The sequence below is a fragment of the Vicia villosa genome, linkage group LG5 (genome assembly GCF_029867415.1).
Source record: "Vicia villosa cultivar HV-30 ecotype Madison, WI linkage group LG5, Vvil1.0, whole genome shotgun sequence".
Taxonomy (NCBI): domain Eukaryota; kingdom Viridiplantae; phylum Streptophyta; class Magnoliopsida; order Fabales; family Fabaceae; genus Vicia; species Vicia villosa.
The window spans coordinates 124,502,290-124,526,425 of NC_081184.1; the positions used below are offsets into that span (position 1 = coordinate 124,502,290).

The 24,136-nt window shown below is 36.0% G+C and overlaps 2 protein-coding genes across 3 annotated transcripts; one reads left to right on the forward strand and one right to left on the reverse strand.

Annotated features, from left to right (window-relative positions):
* The first annotated feature begins 4,337 nt into the window (after positions 1–4,337).
* Positions 4,338–6,213, forward strand: LOC131607227 (uncharacterized). Its single transcript, XM_058879247.1, has 3 exons — positions 4,338–4,701; positions 4,928–5,364; positions 5,621–6,213. The coding sequence occupies exons 1-3, from the start codon at positions 4,537–4,539 to the stop codon at positions 6,063–6,065; spliced, it is 1,047 nt and encodes a 348-aa protein (XP_058735230.1). The 5' UTR covers positions 4,338–4,536; the 3' UTR covers positions 6,066–6,213.
* Positions 6,214–9,104: 2,891 nt separating this feature from the next.
* Positions 9,105–23,900, reverse strand: LOC131602348 (homeobox-DDT domain protein RLT2-like). 2 transcript variants are annotated; one of them, XM_058874435.1, is made up of 18 exons: positions 23,378–23,900; positions 22,911–23,279; positions 20,438–20,511; positions 19,725–20,150; positions 19,563–19,652; positions 19,342–19,473; positions 19,034–19,256; positions 16,907–17,007; positions 16,321–16,407; positions 15,910–16,062; positions 15,665–15,817; positions 14,482–14,691; positions 13,733–14,398; positions 13,067–13,624; positions 11,769–12,401; positions 11,089–11,193; positions 10,150–10,413; positions 9,105–9,987 (listed from the first exon to the last, which is right to left on the reverse strand). In XM_058874435.1, the coding sequence occupies exons 1-18, from the start codon at positions 23,472–23,474 to the stop codon at positions 9,319–9,321; spliced, it is 5,010 nt and encodes a 1,669-aa protein (XP_058730418.1). In that variant the 5' UTR covers positions 23,475–23,900; the 3' UTR covers positions 9,105–9,318. The 2 variants fall into 2 exon arrangements, with proteins under 2 accessions (XP_058730418.1, XP_058730417.1); XM_058874434.1 differs by having other exon boundaries at positions 9,105–9,990; positions 23,378–23,899.
* Between the last annotated feature and the right edge of the window lie 236 nt (positions 23,901–24,136).

The window sequence follows — 24,136 nt, forward strand, 5'->3', positions numbered from 1 at the left end:
CCCTTCAAATCTTTTTGAAGGGGAATGTAGTGGTTCTAAGAATCAAGATGAAATCAGACGTAACTACCATCAACATTCAAAGAAGCAAGAATCTCATTAACAAGAAAACATAGACTATTTCATTTATGATGACAATGATGTTCAAGAAAGCTTCAAAGGGTGTCAAAACTCTATAATTGAAAAGTTTATTTTTGAAAAACATATGTTAGGTGAAAAACAATAATTCAAGTGCTGCAACCGATTAATACGAAGTGTAATCAGTTACAAATATCAAAATAAGTCAAATAAGCTGCAAAAAAGTGATTTTGAAGTCGGCGTAACTGGTTACGCATTTGTAGTATCCGCTTACCACTATTTTTTATTGTTTTAGTTTTAGCAGTTGTAACCGGTTACAGCCCCATATATAGGGCAAAGTCGTCCCACTGAACTGTCTCACGGTGAGCAGCGTAACAGTCATATCAGATGTCCTTGGCAGCCATGCAGTCAAGATAGTTTCTGTAAGGATTCAGCACCTGGTTTCCTCTGAGGGGGGCGGAGGCACTAGAACGCGGCATAGCCTTAGTGTATCCAGACACCTCTCCCCGACAAATGATCATGGGGAAGTGTCGTAATTTCTAACTCTGAAATCAAAATAAAAAACACGGGGATCAAACATTCCTATGACAATAGAATGAACGACTTTGAGAAAAAGTTTAAGGATATAAAATTGTTACCACTAAGAGTAAACAAATGTCTGCCACAGTCCTTGCCTTCCACTGACACCCCTCTCCGAGTCTAAAGTAGTTGTATGCCAGTGTTGCCGCTCCTCAGTTGTACTCATGGATCTGTGCGGTATCTGATAAGTATCTCAGGTAAACGACATCTGTGTACGAAGAGCTCGTGTCCACAAACAGATGAGTGCCTAACAAAAATAGGAAGTAACATCTCAGTATACGGTGTCTGTGTATCTTTACCTCTACTGGGTCACCAGCAGTCTGTTGTGCCGCAAGGAGCTCGGCATCATATCTCCGAGTCAAGAAGTGAAACCTCACGTGCGCGCCTCGGGTCCTCTCCACCTCCTCAAGCGTGTCCTCAGGATCAGTCCCGAGATCCTCTATCAAAGCCTCCCTCGCTTCCTCCTTCGTCATCCTACCGTGACCAAGGAGGATACCCTGGATAGGTATTTGCATGTGGCATGCGATGTCGTCCAAAGTGATGGTAACCTCACCATGAGGCAGATGGAATGACGACGTCTCTGAGTGCCACCTCTCTGTGAATGCCATTAGCATCCCATTATGTATGATAGAGTACCTGATCTAATAGAGGTCCTTCCGCCTAGAAGTTGTGAGGAAATTCTGGAACCACGGCTCCGTAGGCTACTGCAGAAAGGCAATCTTCCGCCCGTGGTTGTAGAACTTCTAGGGATGCCTATTCTGAAATTTTCCAAAGAAAACACTGTTAATAATAAGCAAAGTTATAAATAATAAATTTTCTCTGAGGATAAAAAAGTAATAAGTCTAAGAAATTTTATCTCTGTTTCAAACATGTCTGGCTGTATGATTTGCATACCCTGTCAAAAGGGATAAATATGAAGGACCCCCTAGGTACCCCAGAGGCGCCTCAGGCACATCCTCTTCCTCGCGCAACGGTTTAACACCATCAGGAGGTGGCACGGAAGATCCAACATCGATCAGAGGTAGCACAGGAGTAAAAGAAGTATCTCGACGAAGTCTGCAGGTGGAGGGCGTCTGTGAGGAACCCTCGCCATCATCTCGACCCCTCGGGGATGAAGAAGTAGATGTGGAAGGCCCCTGTTCACTATGCTCTGGGTGACTCAGCGTCGTGGCCCCATCTGTCACCTCTGCTGGAACAGAGGTGTCAGGTACATCTGTTGGAACGAAGGATCCATCTGTCACCTGTGAGACTACCTGCATCCGTGCAAGTCGCACAGAGGCATGTTGTGCAATCCTCTCACGTATAAGTCGGTCTGATTGGTCGTCCATATTGTATGCATTGTATTACAAATAAAGTCGAGTTAGATACAATTAACTTTTAAAAATAAAAAGAAAAAAAATCAAATTTAACTCTGTAGGTGAAAATATGGAAATCTTTCGTAAATGTATCTACGGAAGCACCCAACTATTCAAATAATGGGGTTGTTTCGTAGTTGCATCTACGGAACTACCTAACATTTCATTTGTTCCGGAGATGCACTTACGGAACATTCTGAAACTTCAAAAATGCAACAATGGCGTCTATCACTGTTCCAACCACTAAAAAAACCTCATTTTGGTGGCTTGACACTCTGTTTTACACATAAAGAAAATACTTACATTGTCTCTAAACTATGTTTTTAAAACTAACTAATGATTTATACACCTAAAAGTGTATTCAAACTCTATTACGAGAAATACTAAAAAATAACTCAAAAACTCAAAAATTTATCGATTAAATTGAGTTTTGAAGCTGTTGGAATGTGTTGATGTTGACGTTCACCACCAAACTCGAGAGAAAACAAGGAAGTTTGGTGGAAGTTTTTGGTGTACTATTTACTATTGCCTTTAAATTGCATTACTTTAATTTATTGTAGTTGAGTTTTCCATTGTTGTTATAAAAATTGAGTTTTTGAGTGAAATGTATGTCATTTGAAAATATAGCTGACTTTTTCGTAGGCACATCAACGAAACACTCTATTTTAACACATTCCGTTGAAGCGCCTGCGGAAAGAAACAATTTTTTTTGGAAAAAATGCGCTTCCGGGTGTGCATCTATGAAAACAGTGGGCATAATTGAAAATTTCGCCAAATGGCTAAGAGATTCAAGGGGTGGATTGAGATTTTCTCCTTTTTTATTTTTATCAGAAACAAATGCATAAAAAAACAATTGATAATATTATGTCAGCCACCGTTTGATCTTGCCTATAATATCAAAGAATTGAAGATCCAACATATGATCTTCATAGACAAATTAATTTTTATCATAATATTTTGTGTAAACAATGTAATATTATGGGATTTAAAAAAAATCAGGTGTCACCCTACAAAACTACAACTTTTTTCAAAAGAACCAGGGTCACCAATTTTCACCGATTTTTTTAAAAATCCAAAATAAACCTTAATATTTATACAGAAATATTGAAGAAGACATTATAACTAGTCTTTAAAAACCGGACCAAATCAGCCGGTCAGACCAGGAACAGGAGAGGTCACCGGTCTCGTCTGATTGTTGGACCAGATATGCTATTGAACTGGTCAGAATTGGCCAAAGGCAGAAAAAAACGGTGAACCGACAGTTTTAGAAAACTAGCGCTTCAAATGCATGCTTTTTTTTTCCGCACAAAACAAAGACGTTTCATGATATTTTTTTAAAAAAATATAATTAAAATATAATTAGACTTTATTCAAACCTTATTTGAAACAACTTTTCTCCTCCTTGCAATTAGACGTGATTTAAAATTTAGTTAAATTTATATTTTGCATTATTTTGTTGTGAGTGATAATTATATTTATAATTTGATTGTAAAGAATAAATATGTGAAAGTATGATATTTTAAAATTTTAAAATTTTGTAGGTGTTGTGATATTTTTTTAAGATTAAGTCATCTGGTTCGATCAATTTAATAAATATATAGTATTGTAATAGAGACTTGTTTATTCAACCAAGTTATCCGATTTAATCTGATTTAGTCATGCAGTTCAACCAATAACCCAATGGTTCAATCAATGAACTAATGATCTAATACTCTCACCGGTTTGATGACCAGTCCGATTTTTAAAACACTATTATAACCACGCAAATTGTACCAAATTTTTAAAAGAGAAAATGGGTGATGCACTGACCGTGTAAAAAAGTTTTACACTGTCAACCAATCACGACCATGAATCAGGACAAGTCAGACTGTAATTTTAAAAAAACTTATATGACATGGCAAAACGATTTGTTTCTATTGGATGACAGTGTAAAATTTTTTTACACTGTCAGTGCACTACCTTTAACCTCTTTTTAAAAACTTATTTTAATACACTGTAATTTTTTATACCAATCTTTTAAAAATTCAGTAAAAAAAACTGCAATAAATCTAATATAAACTCAAACAATTACTTTTAAATATCCGAACAATTTCACCAAACATCTAAAAAGATAAAAAAAAAATTAAAAATTCGAATTAGTTTATTTTACTTCTACAATTTCAACTTTGTATTTTGGTCCAATTGTTCAAGATATAGGGGTGCCGTGTGTAAAATGTGGAGTGCTTTGTATAAGACTCAGCCCAATTTATAAATAAATAAATAATACAAAATAAACTTAAATATTAAATGAACAATACACATTTTATAAAACGAAAATCTGGAACTTTCTACAAAGATCGAGACTCACACCTTCCCATCACGATGGATTTCCAGAACCACAAAGATATAAACATATTCATCACATTCAATCATCAACTTCACCTTCCAAACCACAACCTCTATCTACAAATTCTGTTACATAATACAACAAATCACAAAGAGAAGAATCAAAACCGCAAAACTGAAGAAGAGAAAGAGAGAAGACGAAATGGGTGTAGACTACTACAAAATCTTGCAGGTTGATAAGAACGCCAAAGACGAAGAATTGAAAAAGGCTTACAGAAAACTTGCCATGAAATGGCACCCTGATAAAAACCCAACCAACAAGAAAGATGCAGAAGCTAAATTCAAGCAAATTTCTGAAGCTTATGAGGTATGTTTTCTTATGGGTGTTGCCAAGTTTTTATCTTTTTCTTTAATTATGAGTGGAATAGTGAAACTCAATAATTGTTTTTATCTGGGTCATGCTTGGTTGTGTGTTTTTTCATATGGGTTTTATAAAAATTCTCTCTTTCTGAAATTATTAGTGAAACTCAATTTAACATTTTTATGGGCTATGCTTAGTTTGTTTGTGTTGTGATTTGTGATGATTATTGAAGGTACTTAGTGATCCTGAGAAGAGAGCAATCTATGATCAATATGGGGAAGAGGGTTTAAAGGGTCAAGTTCCTCCTTCTGATGCTGGTAGTGGTGGTGGAACTAGTTTCTATTCCACTGGAGATATTCCTGGATCGTTTCGGTTTAATCCGAGGAATGCAGATGATATTTTTGCTGAGTTTTTTGGATTTTCAAGCCCATTTGGTGGCATGGGTGGAAGAAGTGGGGGTGGAGGTGGGATGAGATCTAGGTTCCCTGGTGGAATGTTTGGTGATGATATGTTTGGATCATTTGGGGAAGGAGGAGGAATGCATATGAATCAAGGGGTCTCGCGAAAAGCTCCTGCCATTGAGAACAAGTTGAGTTGCACTCTTGAGGAGATTTATAAAGGAACTACAAAGAAGATGAAGATCTCTAGAGAAATTGCTGATGCCAGTGGGTGAGTAGTTGATTTCACTATGCTACTTCTTCTGCTTTTTTAATTCTAATATGATCAATTTTGTGCTTGATGCAATGGTTGAAGTTTGATTTGGTAGTTTTATGCATCCATTGAAGAAAAAACTCAGTTCTGAGTTTCTGATTAGCCTCTGAGTGTATGTTTGCTTTTACGGTTGGAACACTTAAATTGAAGAATCTCTATAAAAAACTTTCTGGTTCAAATATTAACAATGTATGATCTTTTCTTGTGATTGTAGCAAAACCATGCCAGTGGAAGAGATATTGACCATAACTGTGAAGCCAGGTTGGAAGAAAGGCACAAAGATCACCTTCCCAGAGAAGGGCAACGAACAGCCGAATGTAACCGCTGCAGATCTTGTATTTGTGATTGACGAAAGGCCACACAGCGTGTTCGCTCGCGAAGGAAACGACCTGATTGTGACTCAGAAGATATCTCTTGTGGAGGCCTTAACTGGTTATACAGTGCACCTCACTACATTGGATGGTAGAAACTTGAGCATACCAATCAACAATGTTATTCATCCTAACTATGAGGAGGTTGTTCCAAAAGAAGGAATGCCACTACCTAAGGATCCCTCGAAGAAGGGCAATTTGAGGATAAAGTTTAACATCAAGTTCCCTAATAGGCTCACTGATGAACAGAAAGCAGGAGTTAGGAAACTCTTGGGTGCCTCACTCTGAAATTGATCATGTATGGATTGAGAATAGTGTACGGTGCTTCTGAAAATATTAGATTTTACCAATAAACCTGAATGTTTTTGTATGGATTGGATTTAGTGAACAAATTTAAAGAGTTTGATAAAATAAAATTGAATGGTTTCTACTTGAATGGGTTGTTTCAAATTTTAGTGCGTGACTGTTACACGAATAGGTTGTTTCAAATATTTAAGCACAAAAGGAAATCCCAACTTCAAAATTATGATGCGTGCAGCATGTTTCCAAATTTTATTTTTAGACGTCTAGTTGTAGAGCACAATGAATGAATTATACTTGGCATTCATTATCCATATTATCGTACCTATGATACTCCTACACTTTTAGAAAATGAAATTATAAAAGTAAAGTTAAATATTTTAGATTTTTCAAAAATATTGCAACAATTTGAATTATTTTGTGGAATTGTTTGGATATTTAGAAGTATTATTTTCCTTGGTTTTCTATGTTTTACTCGGAATTTCTTAATAGTTCTAAAATATCCTGTATAAATATATATTTTATGTATTTTTATCGAATTTTTAAAATTTTTAAAAGATCGATACTAAACATTTTATGCATCTTCACAATTATACCAACTTTTTTTAAATTTCTGGTATAAATGTTACGCTTATATCTGTTTATATGGCGATGGTCATTCATGCACTAGGACGATTAGAGTAGCTCTCATAACACCGCATGAGGATTGGGGAGGCTCGTGGAACACTTACTCTCAATCATAGAGGTGGTCGCTCCATATATGACAGAGAAGCCAGAAACTGTTGAGATCGATTGTGTTGAGCTAAAGACACGTGCGGAGAGCCGGAGATGCCTGATTAATCTGATATAGATGACGATCATGATGGTCTACAGATGAGAGGTTCCATGGAGGTCCCTCTGACCTTACACTACTCACAGTTACATTTTATCTTTCATTTAGTGGGATGATAATTATCATGGACGACGTCTCCATCCTATTACATCTCTTACTTGTGGGTACTTTTTTCACCCTCTCTGTTGATGAGCGTCGAGCTTGCAACTATGAGTGCATATAAATACATGAGGGACATATGAGAGAAGATATTGACAGCATTTAGGTTTAATCAAGAGACTTATACATCATTGATGGAGTATTTTATGTATCAGGAGGTTACCAAGGTGTACATATTTTATTTTAAGTTTTTAGTTTTGAAAATTTAAAAAAAAACTTTTTTTAAAAATTTATTTATAAAATAATTTTTAAAAGTTAAAAATTAAAATTGTAACACGCCGTACATATACGTCTAGAATAATATGCAGTGATGTTATAATATGGTACTTGGAAACATAAAAAAAATGGAGAAAACGACTTAATAAATCGTATAGTACACTGTATACAAGGTATATGTTTCCAAGCAATGCACAACGAAAATATAAGATTTGATAAGGTCTTCCCATCAACAGTCTTTAATCCATACCTCATAACAATTCTTCTACTTCTAACCTGTGCCTGAAAAATGATAATAGGATTGGGGTGAGATTACTAAATCTCAGTGAGTCCCCCTATCTTATGGGTCCTCTCGGCTTTACCGAGTACATGCATCAAATACGAATCTACCATTGATCTAGGGTTTCCTCACTATCAAGTTCAGGAAAAACACAACACTTAGCATCACAATTGGGAGTCCCTTGACCACCCAATTCTAAAGCACCAATCACACGAACAGATCAAAATAACCAAGTATTCAGACCCGTATCCGCGTACGAGGAACCCAGAAGTAGTATATGTCTGTCTAACTAGGCCGCACAACACACCCTCGGTAGTCCCAAGTGCCTAGCGTCAAGAGACTTGCATAAGCACATCGCACGATGAGTTAGATGGGTCCAAGGTGATTTATGCCTATGTGACTATACAACCCCTTTTGTTACGAGTTCATCGAAATTTAATCCGGAACGAAGTGACATTTGCCTATGTGACGTCACTATCCTGTCAATCATCAATACGCAGGTGTGTTAACAGCAAGTGCAAAGCACGTCTACATATCGGGCGAAAGCACTAGCGATATTGCCTACTTGGCATCACTAGAGGTGGATTTGAAGTGATATTTCCTACATAGCATCACAACTCCACCATACCAAACACGCTGATGTGTTAACAGCTAGTGGGGAAAACCTTATAAGACTCCCACATGCACATCACAATGGTAGCTCAGGTGTGTATGAGATATCGATAACGTTGATGTGTTAACAGCATGTGAGAATACGTCCTTTTAGACAACAATAGTCCATCGGAAACTAAGTCCATCAATACTAGTGTCTTACTACCTAGTAGCTTAGGCCTACTTCGATCCAAATATACATCACAACCACATCCGAGCATTCAATCGAAACGAACAGGAAACAACAAAGTAATATATAATCCAGCCATCAACATCCAACTTTCTTCAGATCCTACCCAAGAATATAGCTATGGAACTAACCTCATGTCATAAAGATTATGGTTTTGCATGATTGAATGATTGAGATGGTGATGATGATGATCTTCATGTTTGATCATAGCTCTTCTTCCAAAATTGCTAAAGATGTGCACATCCATATTGATACTTAAGCTTGGACTCGGCTACTTCCTTTCCCCTCTTCCATCCACATTTTCCACTATTTTTCCTCAACATCTTACTCAAATTCTGATATGGAAAGTGAATGAGAAAAAAGGGAGTTCCTAAGTAGATATTTTCTAAAAATGACCTCTCTAGTATACCCCAAATTTTTTCAAAATATTCGCTAGGGTCAAAACACGCATGGGATTCTTTAATATATCCGGACTTTTGCATTTAAAATCCTATACAAAACCCTACTTTTTCCTTTTCAATTTTATGTGTTCCTACCACATTTTATTATAACTATCAAATTTTTTTACTTTTAACTAACATTTTAAAGTTTTTTCAAAAAACTTTAAAAATTGGTACAAGTAACCGATGATTATGGGTGCAAGATATAATCCTCGCATAATGACTGCTGCTGCTGCTGGCTCACGATGGTCAAATGATATTCGACAGGTAATTTTTCTCCTGCTGTCGTTATATACTTATATTTATCAACAGCAGAGGAAGCGAATTTTCTTTTATAATTTTGCATTGCAGCATACACATTCTATCCCAAGCACTTGATATTTGGCCTATTCCTACATGGCTACATGATTACTAAATAAAATTACAAATTTTAACTTAAGGCCTGTTTATACTACATACATTATATGCTACATTTAATCACTGTAATCTAATGAGGTAGAACCAACACCATCTGGATCCTCGGTTTTTTCTTCATTTTCTTCTCTGCTGTACCCTGTGTTTGAGTTCCCTCCAGTTATAAGATCTGCCTGCCCATCTTCAATGTCATCGTCATTGACATCATCATCCATATCCACTTCGTCTCCTGTTGCTCGATAAAGATCACCTTCGTAGCCTGATCTTTCCGAATTGCTAGCATTTAGAACATTGGCTTCTGTTTCACCTTCATTAATTTCCTCTCTGACAAAGATTAGTGTTTCCTCCATGATGTCTTTTGGGGTATCTCTCTCATCATTAATCACATTCATCTTGGCTGCTGGTTTCTGCCTACTTCTAATGCTCCTCCGACCCCGAACGCGTCCTTGTCCGTTCAGTGTCCCTTTCCATCCATGTAATTTTCCTATTCTCCTGCTGTTAGATGTAGTACTTCTCTTTCTGGAAGTGGGTCTTGAACTAGCAACTCTTCCTTGTGATCTTTGACCATGAGAGTCACTGCGGCCTTGTCGAGTCCTTTGTCCTCTGCTGTAGCTCTCAAGACCAGCACCAAGAGCACCCCAGTTCTCTACAGTATGCTTAGTCTGAAATGAAGATTCAATCGCACATGCGTTGTAGGAAATTTTAGCAGCAACAGATTTTGATGGAAGCTTCTGAAAGGTAGATATGCAAGAATTATAGGGGAAATTCAAATAAAACATATGTAGGCCAATAATATAAAATCCTTATCAGAAAAAACAATTATTGCATCACCACTAATGACCCTTTTTCAGCATAGATCACTATAAAAGCAGGATGACAGAAATACTTACCATAACAACCCCAATTTGTTTATCCTTCTCCGACTCCAGCTTTTGTTGTGAAGTGTAAAATATGCATGCATCGAGTTCCATGAGCCTTAGAGTCACAGCAGCAGTTGTATATGGCACCCATGGAAGCACAGGTATCCTTTCCCCACGAATGATATCATTAGGACGACATACAGAAGAGCAAACAGAACCTAACAGCTCACTGGTAGTTTCATAGTCTGAAGCCAAAAACTCCCTTTTTATAGCACATTCCAATGCAGTCAACATCTAAGAAACATGTGATGATGTCATTGACATAGACAGCAGTAACAAGGTAAACAAGTAAGAAAAGCTATACACATTCCACTAACGTCAAGGAAGAAATAAAGAGCACAAAAGAAAACATATTATGGTGAAGAAAATGTCTTTCCATAAAAGGATTAAATATATTGAGGTCAAATGTCATTAAGTTTGGAAATATTCTGTGATGCAAATTCAAGACTTCTTCAGTCTGTTAATCAATTAGCAGCCATCTTCACCAAATTGTTGTAAGGTCTTAAAATAGCAAACATGTAATAAATTGGATGTATGTGACGTGACATATAGCTCCAGAATGAGGAGTGTTGATTGTTCCATATTCATTATTTATTCCCATACCTCTGATCTTTTCTAAATCCTTAAGTTTTGGAGATTCCTTTTTATACAAAGCTTGTGTCTGAGAGTGTAACGTCAATTCAATTAAAAGAAACTAAAATTCATTAGTTACGACTTTTTCAATCAAAATAATGACCCCAGACTTCTTTAGTGTTAATCACCCAAAACACAGATCAAATTTGAGCTTGAGCAGTTTTGTTACAACCATAACATTGGCCAAAACAAGAGCATTTAAACTAATGATAATTAACAACAAACTAGAAGTTCCAAAGTATGAGCATGCTCTATTAAGACATGCCAGATTACAACCTGCAGAATATCTTCAGTCGATGAGGAAGCTTCCAGCTTTGAATTCCAAGACTTTCTGTACCTCTCTGTCCAATAAGTTTGAAGAGCTTCTTGAGGAAGAGTTGCCTACAATAGAGAGACAAACATTATCAGTGAAAAAAATAGCAACTTTATCTGAACAGCATATTAGCACCCTCTCATGTGCAATTTAACAAAGCCTGTGCCATGTCAACACATTTCAACCATGTATTTTTTTTAACAAATCATCAGTTTACAATTAAAACACAAATTGAGTCGGTAGTATTCACTTTTGTTTCCTCTCTCCTTGTTCTTTCTTGGACTGTGGATTACTCTTTCCTACGGGATTTCAACTACAACTTTGTCTCCAATATTCAGGAATTGTGCTCCAGCATTTTCTTCTATGATTTTTATGATGTTCTAGCAATAGTCGTGATTCATGAGTTTTCAGCTATAAAATTCATTATATGATTATCTGGAGATGGAATCAGAAAACTACCACCAATTTGCAATTTATGCCAAAGAATTATTTTTAATATAGAAAAATATCTAGAAAAATATGACATAGTCATGTTAAATCGCCACATGAGAGGATCCCAACCCTCCAAACAAATTTTCAGAAATTTTTTATATCTATAACTACTCCATATACCATAGTGACAGTAAAATACAAAGATTGTCACCTCAACAACTGACAAGAGGACTTTGAGCAACCTCATTCTCAATGGCAAAGAGGATGAATCAAGAAAAAAATGAGTGTCGGTCTTCATCTTGTCTTCAGAACGAGCAATATGTTCAAAAGAACTAGAATTTCCCTGATTGATACTGAAAGTTCTATGGCATGAAGGACATGGTGTTCCTCTACAGAAATAGACATGATGACACAAGTCACACATGAGAAGTAGTTCTTTGCACCTTTTCTTCCCAAACTTCATTGCACATGATACTGAGCTATTTAGACATTCCTTTAGCATCCATTTCTCAAAGTCCCAATATCTCATATAAGCATCTTTGTCTTCAACTTCATTTCTCCCAAGCTGAACCGTAAAAGATGTCGAGGCCACTGATGTGTTCAAATCATCCATGCAGACAGAAGTGGGACGGTAAATATTAGTACTGCAATCTTGGTCTGTGACCATTTTAACTGCCTCTGTCTTGAGTTTTTCGACAGTGTCTCCATTTTGCATTTTCATGTCATTTTGAACATTTCTTCTAACAGATTCTTTGAAGGACATCTCAATTCTTTGCAACGTCGCATGCAAGTGGGACTCCCTGATTCCACGTACATCCAATGATGCCAATAGAGCATCAAAACCCTGGATGTAAAACAAATGCAATGAAGAACCAATAAAAAACAGAATAACACCCAGGATAATCCAAAACGTATAACTACAACAAACAAACTACTTCTTCTGTCTCATTAAGTGTCACCCCACAAATATTTGCTTGCCTGGTATTATTTATTATTTCAGAATACAAAAGTGAAGCATTGATTTTTTCCACCGATACCATTATTTGTTGTATCTTAACCCGCCTAATTACTTTATTAATAAGGTTATTTTAGTCAACAAAGCTCGGATTACATGGAAAGTAGAATACCAAATGATTTTCTTAAGTGTGCATAACCTTACACTGAGACTGGGCAGCATGTAGAAGCATAATAGCGTTCATGAGAATGAAGGGGGGCAAGGTATCAAGGTTAGTGTTGTCATTCACTGACATGAAGGTTGTGGGCACTTGTGGAATCAAAGTCTTGCAAATGCAAGGTGAGGCTGCCCACAATAGTTTCATAATGGGTCCAACACTTCTTTGGACCCTGTCATGGCGGGAGCTTTGCAGAACCAGGAAGCATTCATGATATCTAATGCTAACGAATGCTAAATAATTGGTGCTAATAAGAAAATGGACAATAATAACACTTGGAAATCATATTATAAATTAATGATCATTAAAGATTAGTTCAGCTTCGTAGAAGCAATACCTCTTCAGAATCAATCAGCTTCCAACAGCCATCATGCAATTCCATAAAAATCCTGCCACAACCTGGATCGCTTAGAGAAGCAGAAGTAATGAACTGCCAGTATCGGTTTCGTCTTCGATCCAAACCAAGAGGCAATGATCTATGCATGAAAATTTGTTCCCCCAATTGACCAATATATGATTTAAAACTCGACCTTGATTTTTCAGCAGCGTAAATAGATTGTTGGAGAGAATAATTATCTTGGCCAGTGGAACAATCTTGCTTCTGCAAGTTCGCTTCTAACGAATTCGGCATAAGATTTTGATTTTCCTGCATTGAATTTATCTGTTCATGCTGGTCGCAGGGAGTGAGTAAAGCCTTCTCATTTTCAACTTCAACAGTATGCACTGGGCACTCTTTATCCCCTACTGATGGAAATGTAACAGCTGGTTCACTCTTGTTTCCCAAATTGGAGAAAGATTGCATTTTAACAAGATAATCCTCTTTAATACGTCGTTTATCAAGTTGTGCCTCAGCCCACATCTGCTTCTTTAAAGCATTTGCGGCTTCTAGACGTTCCTGCAACATTGCTCATAAACAACACAGACAGAGACACACAAAAATCATTTCTAAGGACAAACACAAGTCAATAATGAGAAATCAAGGCATGAAACTTAAAGAAAATACCTCAAGTACAACACGGATAGAATTCCCTTCAATTGCCACAGTAATCAAAGCAACAAGAGCGTGAAGACGCTCCTCTACACTAAGATCTGAATACTCTCCCTCCATAAGCCCTTGTACCCATGGTTCACCAAGAGTGTTTTCATCAACATCTATGCCTTTTAGAATAGGATCGGCAACCCCATTAATTTCACTAGATCTACGAACATCTTTCTGTTCATTAAAGCCTCCATCAGCAGTTGATCCTAACCCCTCATGAACTTTCTCATGGCAACTATCAGGAGTTTGCAAAACCTCAGCATTGTCCTTCCCACTTCTCACAATAGTGTTTGCATTAAATTCCTCATGACTTGAGACCTCCTTTTTCATATTTGTTTGAACTCTTAATTTATCAGTCTCAGGATCTTTTGCCACATCAGTTTCACAATCTTCATCCCTTTCACCATCATCAGCTTCTTCTGCACCCACGAGTCCGCTTTTGAATATCCTGATTCTTTCCCTGGCAGATGAATAAATTGCTTCAGAATCAGCTGGGTCCTTTCTGTATGCAGGACGTACACAGTATGTTGAAGGAGCAGTCTTTTCAAATAGTTCTGTATCCCTAGACAAAGCAGAAGATATAGAAGCCTCTGGGTTTTTGCTAGTTGTAAGATCACGGAGTCCAGATTTCTAAATAACAAAGAATTGAATGAGGAAATTGAATAGGTATCATGAGACAATGAATAAATAAGACACGGAAAGAATAGTTAAACCTGAATCTTGTCTGCAACTTCCAATATATTGAGGCCTCTGCTTCCTTCCAAAGAAAGGACATGAAATGCAGCATATTTAACAGTTCCAGGCGTCAATCGATGCCTATTTCTTCTTGGATTAGTTAAACCTTTCTCTTGCATAATAGCAACAGCATTTTCAACAGCAGCTCCATTTCGTAGATTAGAAATTATATCTTTACCATCATTACCCTGCACTTGGAACCGAGGAGATAGAGAAAAACGGCCACAACCAAACCAAACAAAAAATTCAAATCACAATTTGTTATTAAATATCTAAAAATCATTTGCTAAGCAACAAATAATTATGAATATGAACACAATCACGTATTCATAAACATGTGTGCAAAATTTCATGTACCACTCATCTGAAAAAGTAACATTCTCACAATTTCATTGCTTGTGAGAGGGAGTAGGGTGGGTGATTTGGACCCTATTTCCTCCAACATCCCTTTCAAAAGAAAAATTAATTAAAAATCATTCTTGTTATTTTATTTTATGTTGTACTTCTCTCATAATTTTTCTAGGTCTTCCTCTATCTCTAGTTATTTGGCTATCTTTCATCTGATATATTCTCCATATTCTCCTTACTACAGAATACAAAAGTCTTCTCTCTACACATCTAAAGCCACCTAAACCTATTTTGCAGCATATTTTCTACTATAGGTGCTATCCTAACACTCTCTTTAATATTATCATTTCTAATCTTATGTCGCCAAGTATTACTACACATCCAACGCAACATCCTCATATTTGTTGCACTTAATTTATTTTCGTGTTGGCCACCCAACATTTTGTCTCTTACAACATTGTCGGCCTTACAGTTGTCTGATAAAATTTGAGCAGTACTTTTGTGTCACATAAAACACCTGAGACCCTTCTCCATTTCAACCACTCAATCTGAAATTTGATGGTTTATGTCTCCTATTTCTCCGTCGTTTTGTAAAACACCTGATGCACCTTTTAATGCAAGTTTGTTTTTTTAGACGAGGCATTGGTTGATAAAAATATCACAACAGTTGTATATGATAATTTTTCATTAAGAAATTCCCAGAATGCAACCCCTGAAGTAAAATAAGTTAGCTATTGCAGCTAGTAACTACAATTAATGACAACATAGTTCCATTTGAAATAATTAGTGATGAATGGAGTACATAGAAATTACCTCATGGTTGCTAGGATGCACTGGCTCAATATTCTGTTTCTTCAATTGAGGCCCAAATCCAGCTGACAAGGCAAATTGTCGCAAAATCTCTGGCCATGTTAATGGATTTAAATGCCGCTGCCAATTTTTTATATCAAAACCCCATGCATATGCCTGATAGTATATATCAAATAGGATTTTTTTAAGTTTAAGGTAAAAACAATGAAAGTATATTGGAAGCTGAAAAATGAAAAAAGAAAACTTACCCCTTCAACTACCTGTGGATGCCCCCCACCAGAGCCCGGAACACTATTTTGGTTAGCTCCTAATCCAGTAGTGGGTGTTCTTGCAACATCTTCAACATCTTTTATAATGGATCTCAGAAGAACAATATGGATCTCACCTAACATCCTAGGGTCCTGCAATTTTAAGAGAAAATATTGATCAGTTGTTGACAAAGAGCACTGTTAGCAACATGCAGTGTTTCTCTAAGTTCATCTATGTTTAGGGAACCGGGTATGGTGCAAATATGTTAATTAGGAAATTTGCCTCCTGGTATTCATTATATAAATATTGAACCCTTGGTTTGGACAAGCACATGCTTAGCAATAATTTTAGGACAAACAATACCTTGGATAGGGACCTTGCTAACCAAAGGATTTGAAAGGAATACTTACATAATCATGAAAAGCTTGTATAAGCTCATCCAATGTAAATGGCCATATTCCAAGAACATCAGCAAAGGTAATCAAGAACTTCCAAACCTACATATAAACCATTTATGTTCTTATTGAGAAAATTGTGTAAGCCATAGATGGTAACAAATGCAATAAAAGTTTATACTTTGAACAATTTGGTACAGGTTAATTGTTTGAAACCACAATAATAAAAACAAAGCATAAATACGGGCAAACCCAGGTATTTGTTTGATGGTCTAGTGGGGATTAGAGAACACAATAAAAAATAATAATTCCAAAGTGACAACCGGTTTAATATTCACTAAAAATCAAGACCAAGTAGAAAATAAAATCAGCCATTTGGCGCAAGATAACGCACAATCAGCAACGTATTTGAACCATAAACCATAACTAGGGATGTAAGGAACTAAGGGATCATTTACATGAGTGAAGGAAGATAGCTTTTCACAACTTTATATAGCCTCTTGGCCTTTCAGGCAGTATTAAAATCAATGTCTGAGCCAATTCCATTTACCAGTCAGTAAAGTTTTCCAAAAAAATCACATAAATGGGTAAATCCTCTTACCATTAGAAGATCTCCTACATTCTCGTCAGAATCTGCCCAAGGTTGAATTGAAAAAGCTCTTTTCAACTGTACAGACTTGGGTGGGAAGGAAGTAGGCCCATCTGAAAAACCAGTGCACATTTGGTTTCGTTCCATGTTCAAGGAAATCACTTTTTTAAGTATATGAGTATAACTATTTCATATTAGAAACATTCAAATTTGAAGCGATCATAATAAAGATGTACAGAACCGTGACAAATTTCTGGCAGATCCATTTAATCTAAGGGGCAGCAATTGTGATGATTTTGTCATTAATTTTGAAAGTAACACATAATACAAATGGTAGTTAGGAAAGGTAACATCTGTACAAAAGCTAGATTTTAATATTTGAATTGTTTACTTCCCAATATTGTATAGAGAAAAGGGTACAATTTGCACAATCTAGACTTTAACCAACGTGCACACAAAATGGTTCAAACAAAAAAAATTTGTTTAATACAAAAGTACATGCATGAGAAGATCAGCTTTAGCCCAATTGCAAGCTTAAGCTTCCTTGGGACCTAGTAGCCAATGGTTCTAGTGGGGGAAACAGCCTCACTGCTCCCAATGGCAAGGCTCTGTACAGCTCCACCTCCCCAGATCCCACAATGGTAGGAGACTTGAAAACTATGCCACCCTTTTTCTTTAGGTATTAAGGTGTAGAGTACATGAAATGAAACCAGTTGCTCCCTCCGTTTCTTTTTAAATGTCATTTTAGCAAAAAGCTCTTCAACCAAGATAGTGGATTATTAGAGTTGTTTTTTCTATTATGCCCTCATTTATTTTCTCTTTCCAAAGAAATTCAATAATCACTCTTTTTTTAATGACTAATTAAAGAATTTATTGAGAAAGTAAGGGTATAATTGACAAATTATAACATTAAACTATAAAATGACACTTAAATAGAAACAAAAAAATTCCTCTAAAACGACACTTATAAAGAAACGGAGGGAGTATAAGATATACCCCATGAAACAATTCAAAACCATAAAAGAGAATATAAACATCAGGGGTCTAACACAATTTTTTAGGATCAAGTCAACTTGCAGCATATTGGAACTTCAATTTAATTGCTTTCAAAATGAGTCGGATGCCAAACAGTTCAGCAGAATGAAAGTGTCCAAAACAAATTCTACATTTCTACTAGGACTGTTATATTAGATTATTTAAATAGGTATTCACATTCTGCTACTAATAATTTTTGTTTAGTCATTTCTACTGGGACTGTTAGGGGCCTGTTGGTTTTAGATTCTTTAAAAATCTTTTTTTTATAAGAAACTTTCAAGTTTTAGAGATTACTCTTTAGAGACTTTAAAAAAATGTATAAACCATGGTTGAAAAACATTCGAGTTGAAAATTATGCAGGTTAAAAATTTAAAATAGTTTTTCATTGATATGGTTGAAAAAACACAAACACCATAAATTATGCTTTTCTATCCATTCTATTAAAAATGGTTCTCTCAGAAGAAGCTAATCCAAAATAGTTATTTCATTTCAACATAAAAATCATTTTTCAAGAAAATTATTTTTGAGAATAGCCTACACATAAACATAACTAGAACATCAAAAATGACTTTTAAAAAATTTAAAACAAACGGGAGTCATATTAGGTTCTTTTAATAGATTCTGCCAACAGAATTATAAAAGAATCTCTCAGCTGCCTGATCTAACTGACTCGCAGCTGAGTTGCTAGCCATATAAATATGCAATTTATTACTCTATTCAAATTGGTTATAATGACATTCAGATAGCAGAATATGCATGACTTCATTCCCTCACATACCGATTTCACTCTCACTATCTGTTTCTTTCACTTTCTTAACAAAGTTAACAATTGACGAACTGCACAAACTTTAGGAAATTTGTTGGAATATTTTCTATATTTATTTTCTATTTATTTCAGAATATTTACATATTTTCTTTTGCTACCATTCTCCTTAATTTAAGGAATAATTAGGTTGTAATATCCCCACAAACACCAACTAATGCTGAAGAATAAAATTACAACAGCTTTTGCCTGTTTTCTTCTAATAAAACTGATAGATGGTTCCTATCGTAAATGCAAATGAGACGAAAATATAAGTAGACTCAAATGCTAAAATTACTCACCACCATATAATTCCAGATTTTGCATAGTTTCGTAGTCAAGATCCAGTATTGAAGATAGCCCCTTCTTTGATGCAGCTAATTCCATGAGTTCCAGACGTTCGTCTTCAATAAGGTCTATTGCATCTTTGACCATTCTGCGGGCAATAGCTCTCTCACCTGCAGCTTTAATCCTTGCCGCCTCCTTCACCCTCTGTAGTTCTTCCTTCTGTCTCAGTTTCTCAGCCTACAAAAACAAAGAGCATAAGCATCTCTTACTTCCACACGACAGATCAGAGTGATTGGCAATTTGGCAGAACAATCTTACATACTCTGATTGATTCCTTCTGCAAAAACTTTTCCTGTCGCTCTTGCTCGCGCTTCTGTTCTCTAAGGCACCTTTCCTTTTCCTTCTGCATTTCACGTTCTTGCCTCTCCATCTCTTTCTTTATTTGCTCCTCTCTCTTTATGTACGGAAAAACAATATAAGCAACAGAATAAATATAATCATCAAGGAGGGGAAAATTAAATGGAGACCAACTCTGCCCAGTACCTTCTGCCTTAGAATATCCTGTTTTACAAGTTCTTTTCTAATTCTTTTTTCTTGTACTTCAAGTTCCCGTTGCAATCTAGCCTCTTCATTCTGAGAATAAGACAAGTCATGAACAGCCACTCTTTAGTGATAAAACATGTTGGTATTATGTGATGCAGATACCTTTCGCTTCCTTTGAAACCTTGAAAGTTCCTCCTCGTGGATAACCCTCCTATCAGATAGCACTAGAGGGGTGTTAATCAGAGTTACTTGGTGAGCCCCCCTTTGAGTATTAAGAGTTACATCAACAAATGGGTTCTTTAGTGGAACATTGTCATTCCCTCCTGAAGCAGAAAGCATGAGATGATTCTGCCTACCTTGCTGATGCTGAGACTCGGACAAAAGATTTAGACCAGGTATCTTCTGACCTTGGACTCCATATACCTTAGGTGCAGATTCATTCCCGTTAAGGAAAGACAGCGCACTAGAATGTGGAACACCATCAAGAGAACTAAAGTGAACGGATGTAGTATCTCTCTCGTATATCTCATTTTTAACAGTTGGCTGCTCTGGAATAAATTGATATTCATGGAGAGTCCTTGAAATGCCCTAGAAATTGAACTTCTTCAGCTAAGACATAAAGATACATATAAAAAATATTTGTTCACCCATGATAAAGTATATAACTATAACTGCAAAAGAGGAAGGGAATAACGACCAGATATACAGATAAAATGTAATATTTAAATATTCAATTGATATAGTTGAAATTAATAACTTAAAAACTGTGCTAAATTACTCAACAGATTTATTTGTATTCGTACATTATCCGACAGATTTCTTTAAAACTATGCAATGGTAGAGTAAGGAGTGAAAAAACAGAACAGAAATCTAACCTTATCCAGATGTTCATAAACCTTTGCCTCAACAGGCCATTCAGATTGGCTGTTTTGTCCCATTGCCACTGCTCCTGGAATTGCATAATTGCCAAGGGCTCAATAGCATTAGTACTTAAATTAAAGTCACGCCAACTTTAAGGATCAATTTGCTTGTGCTTTTAAAGACAAGCTATTTCACGAAAAAATTGTTTACATTTTTATGATACTGAGATTTTTTAGGAAAAGTACTGTTTAAAGAGATATATCATAAGAGTGTTTTTTTGAAGTTGATCAAAAACACCTTACATCTTTCAAGAGCTCAAAAAGAAGGAATTTAGGCATCGGTAATGAGATTTTAATTGATAAATTTTATAAAACACACACACACACACACACACAAATTGAGCAGACTTCTTAATTTGACCCAAAAAATCTAAGCACCCTTCCTTTCTAAAATTTCAAAACTTTCAAGCTTCATCTTTATTTTATTTTATTAGTACGAGGCCGATTAAGTTTACATTTATCTTTATTTAAGTTATTCTCCTACAGTAAATTATAACTTTGAAATATATTAAAATATTTTTTCTACATGGTATCATTAGCTCCTAATTTTGGGGGTCTTACTTCCGCTTAAACCCTAGCTGCTGTCATTGCGGTTTATTTTGTTTTTGTCTTAATTGTGGGTTGTATGAAATTTTGAGGCATTGTTCACTAAGAAGGAACATTTCATTCATGCGTCAACACTATTCATCTCGGAAGTACTGTTCATCCGCAATCATTATTCACTCATTGACACTATTCATCCTGAAAGTATTGACCGTTCCACAATAATGATTGTTCCAGAGTAGTTTGAATTTTCTTGATGAATAATAAATCAGAAATACCACAATTATTTATTCAATTTATAGTGTGATACAAACACAATTTGGAAAAGGTATTAAAAGAATATGTTCTAACGAGCGTAAAGAAAAATGGAATCGCAGAAAGAAAAAATTATCACTTACCTCAACCTCTTCTCTTCCAAACGTCTATTCCAATATCATATTGGGATGAAGCAATTTTGATTGTTGCTTATCTAATTAATCGTGTCATCACTCACTTCAAGCTCTTCTCTTCCAAAATCATATTAAGGTGAAGCAATTTTAATTGTTGCTTAACTAATTAATTGTGTGTCATCTCGAAATTATAGGTAATGTTAGTCTTATTCGGTTCACAATCTCTCTTTTTCCTTCTGCTTCTATGTTGCAGGTTAACGAATCTCAAGTATTTGGTTGTATAGTTTTTGTCCATGTCCATAAGCAATACCGAACTAAGTTAGATTCACGTGTACTTAGATGTTTCTTTGTGGGTTATCCTCCTAACAGAGAGGGTACAAATGTCATCGTCCCCCCAACCATAAGCATTTTGTTTCTATAGATGTCACTTTTCACGAAAAATGTGTCTTACTCCACTTGTCCTCGGCCTCAGTAAGCATTGTGCTTATAAAGATGTCACCTTTCACGAAAATGTGTCTTACTTCACTCGTCTTCAGCCTCGGAGGGAGAGCATGAATGCATGTATGATTGTGACTCTGAGTCTGAGTTTCTAATCCTCAACCATACAACAACAGCAGCCAAGTTTTGTCCCACTAAGTGAGGTCAGCTACATGGATCAACTTTTGCCGTAATGTTCTATCCAATACCATGTCTCTATCCAAATCGTTAATCTTGAGATCTTAATAACTTCTCTTACAGTTTTTCTAGGATTTCCACTTCATCTTTGACTTCTCTTCATTTAATATACTCTCTTTTACCATAGAATCTACAAGTCTTCTCTCTACATGCCCAAACCACCTAAGTCTATTTTCCACCATCTTCTCTCCTATAGGTATTATCCCAACACACTATCTAATATTTTCATTTCTAATCCTATCATGTTTAGTCTTGCCACATATCCAACACAACATCCTCATTTCTGATCTTCAACCATAACTTCCCTAAAATAACGAAGTCTACTTCTAAGTCTGAGTTGCCGCCAATTAAAAGTGATCCTACTCTTAATCACAGTTTTGATCTAGTCCTATTTTCATTCCTCCATTGCCTTTTGTTTTGCAAGAACCAACACTTTCGGCACAAAGTATAGTGTATCAAAGAAAAAGTAAATCCGATTCGCTCCAGAACAACTTCAATGTCTGAACCGGAGGTAAGTACTGAAAACCCTATAGTAAATGTCTATAGTGGAATTATTCTTGTAATATGTATAATGTATGAACTAAAATAAATATGAACAAATATTATACAAACTAAAACAAAACAAGATTAAAGCAAATTTTATATGTTGCATAAATTAAAATAGACGTCAAAAAAACTGCCAAGATTTTTTTTAGGGACTAAACCAGATTTTTTTTTAGGGACTAAAATATTAACTTTTCCCCTTCCCAACCTTTTTAACTATCTGCTCAGGCATGACAAAACTATAGGAAACAAAATTGCAATTAGAAAACCAAGTTTACCTAATGGTGCACCAAATGCACCGGGTGGCAGGGAATCAAACTCCATCCCAAGAATAGGTCCATCCTCTCTTAATGTCTCCCCCAACTGTCTTTCCACCAATGCAACAGCTCGCAGCTCCTGTAATGTCTGATGAGCTTCACGGTAACTACTGCCTTCCATTGCAGGCAATCCAGCTCCCATCGTAGTAAAGCCCATCACCCCATACTGTGCATCCACATGACCAATTGGCGCCACAGCCTTATTAACAATCGGCGAAGCCTTCCTATCCTTCTGTCTCCTGTGACAGAACCACATCTGTAACTGACGATCAGACAAACCCAACTTCACAGATAACTCAGCCCTGAACGCCTCAGACGGGTACGCCTCCGCTGAACCAAAAATACAAAAATATATATTTCAACACAAATTCACAGTTCAAGTCAAAGAAATGCACACACAAAAAATTGGTGAAACATTCTTCACTTACCAGCATATGCTTTTTCTAGAATCTCCAACTGTGAAGCAGACTTCATTTTACGCTTCACCTTGTTCTCCTCTTCCAGTAGCTTGTTCTCCTCCTCCATAACTGAAGCAAAGCTCACATTCGCTCAAACCCTAACAAATTGAACCCTACGAAACAAAAACCCTTGCTCCCGAAAACCCTAAATTAGGTCTTACTTGGAGAGAAGGGGGTGTGATTGAGATGTGTGGTTGGTTATATTTGGGGAATAGCAAAAACAAAAAATAATTAGTAGAAAGATTATGGAGGGAAAAAAAGATGAAAGGATAGAAGAAGAATGAAAAAAAACAACAAGGACATAGTAAAAGAAAATAGTGATAATAGAAAAAGGTGTTTGTAATTGTATGATCTATGATTAATGAAAGAGAGACAGTGGTGCATTTCCCAATTGCTGCCATTCTTTTTTCACCTTTTTCGAATTTTTTAAATATTTTCAAATTTATATAGTGACAAAAATGAATATATTATACTAATTGTAATAAATTTTGGAAGGGGAATTTTGTTGAAATGAAAGTTGATTTATTCAATGCGTTTATTTATCAATCTTTAGTTAGGTTTTGATTTGATATTAACCCGTTTCGTTTCTTTTCAGTGGCTTGTGTTTGTTCTTCTTGGTAGGACACTGCCAGTTTCGTTTCAGAACTCGTCTTTCGTACCATGCCCACCGCTTCACTCTCGCGCGTCTACTTTACGCTTATCTCTCTTTTTTCTACATAAAAATACTTT

What these genes read in the sequence shown, in the direction of transcription:
- LOC131607227 (XM_058879247.1), top strand. Translation starts at nt 4,537, where the DNA reads ATGGGTGTAGACTACTACAAAATCTTGCAGGTTGATAAGAACGCCAAA. An exon ending in AAATTTCTGAAGCTTATGAG is followed by an intron (nt 4,702 to 4,927) that starts GTATGTTTTCTT and finishes TGATTATTGAAG; the next exon opens with GTACTTAGTGATCCTGAGAA. An exon ending in GAAATTGCTGATGCCAGTGG is followed by an intron (nt 5,365 to 5,620) that starts GTGAGTAGTTGA and finishes TTGTGATTGTAG; the next exon opens with CAAAACCATGCCAGTGGAAG.
- LOC131602348 (XM_058874434.1), bottom strand. Translation starts at nt 23,474, where the DNA reads ATGGAGGAGGAGAACAAGCTACTGGAAGAGGAGAACAAGGTGAAGCGT. An exon ending in TCTAGAAAAAGCATATGCTG is followed by an intron (nt 23,280 to 23,377) that starts GTAAGTGAAGAA and finishes TTTTTGGTTCAG; the next exon opens with CGGAGGCGTACCCGTCTGAG. An exon ending in TCCTCTTGTCAGTTGTTGAG is followed by an intron (nt 11,194 to 11,768) that starts GTGACAATCTTT and finishes TCTCTATTGTAG; the next exon opens with GCAACTCTTCCTCAAGAAGC.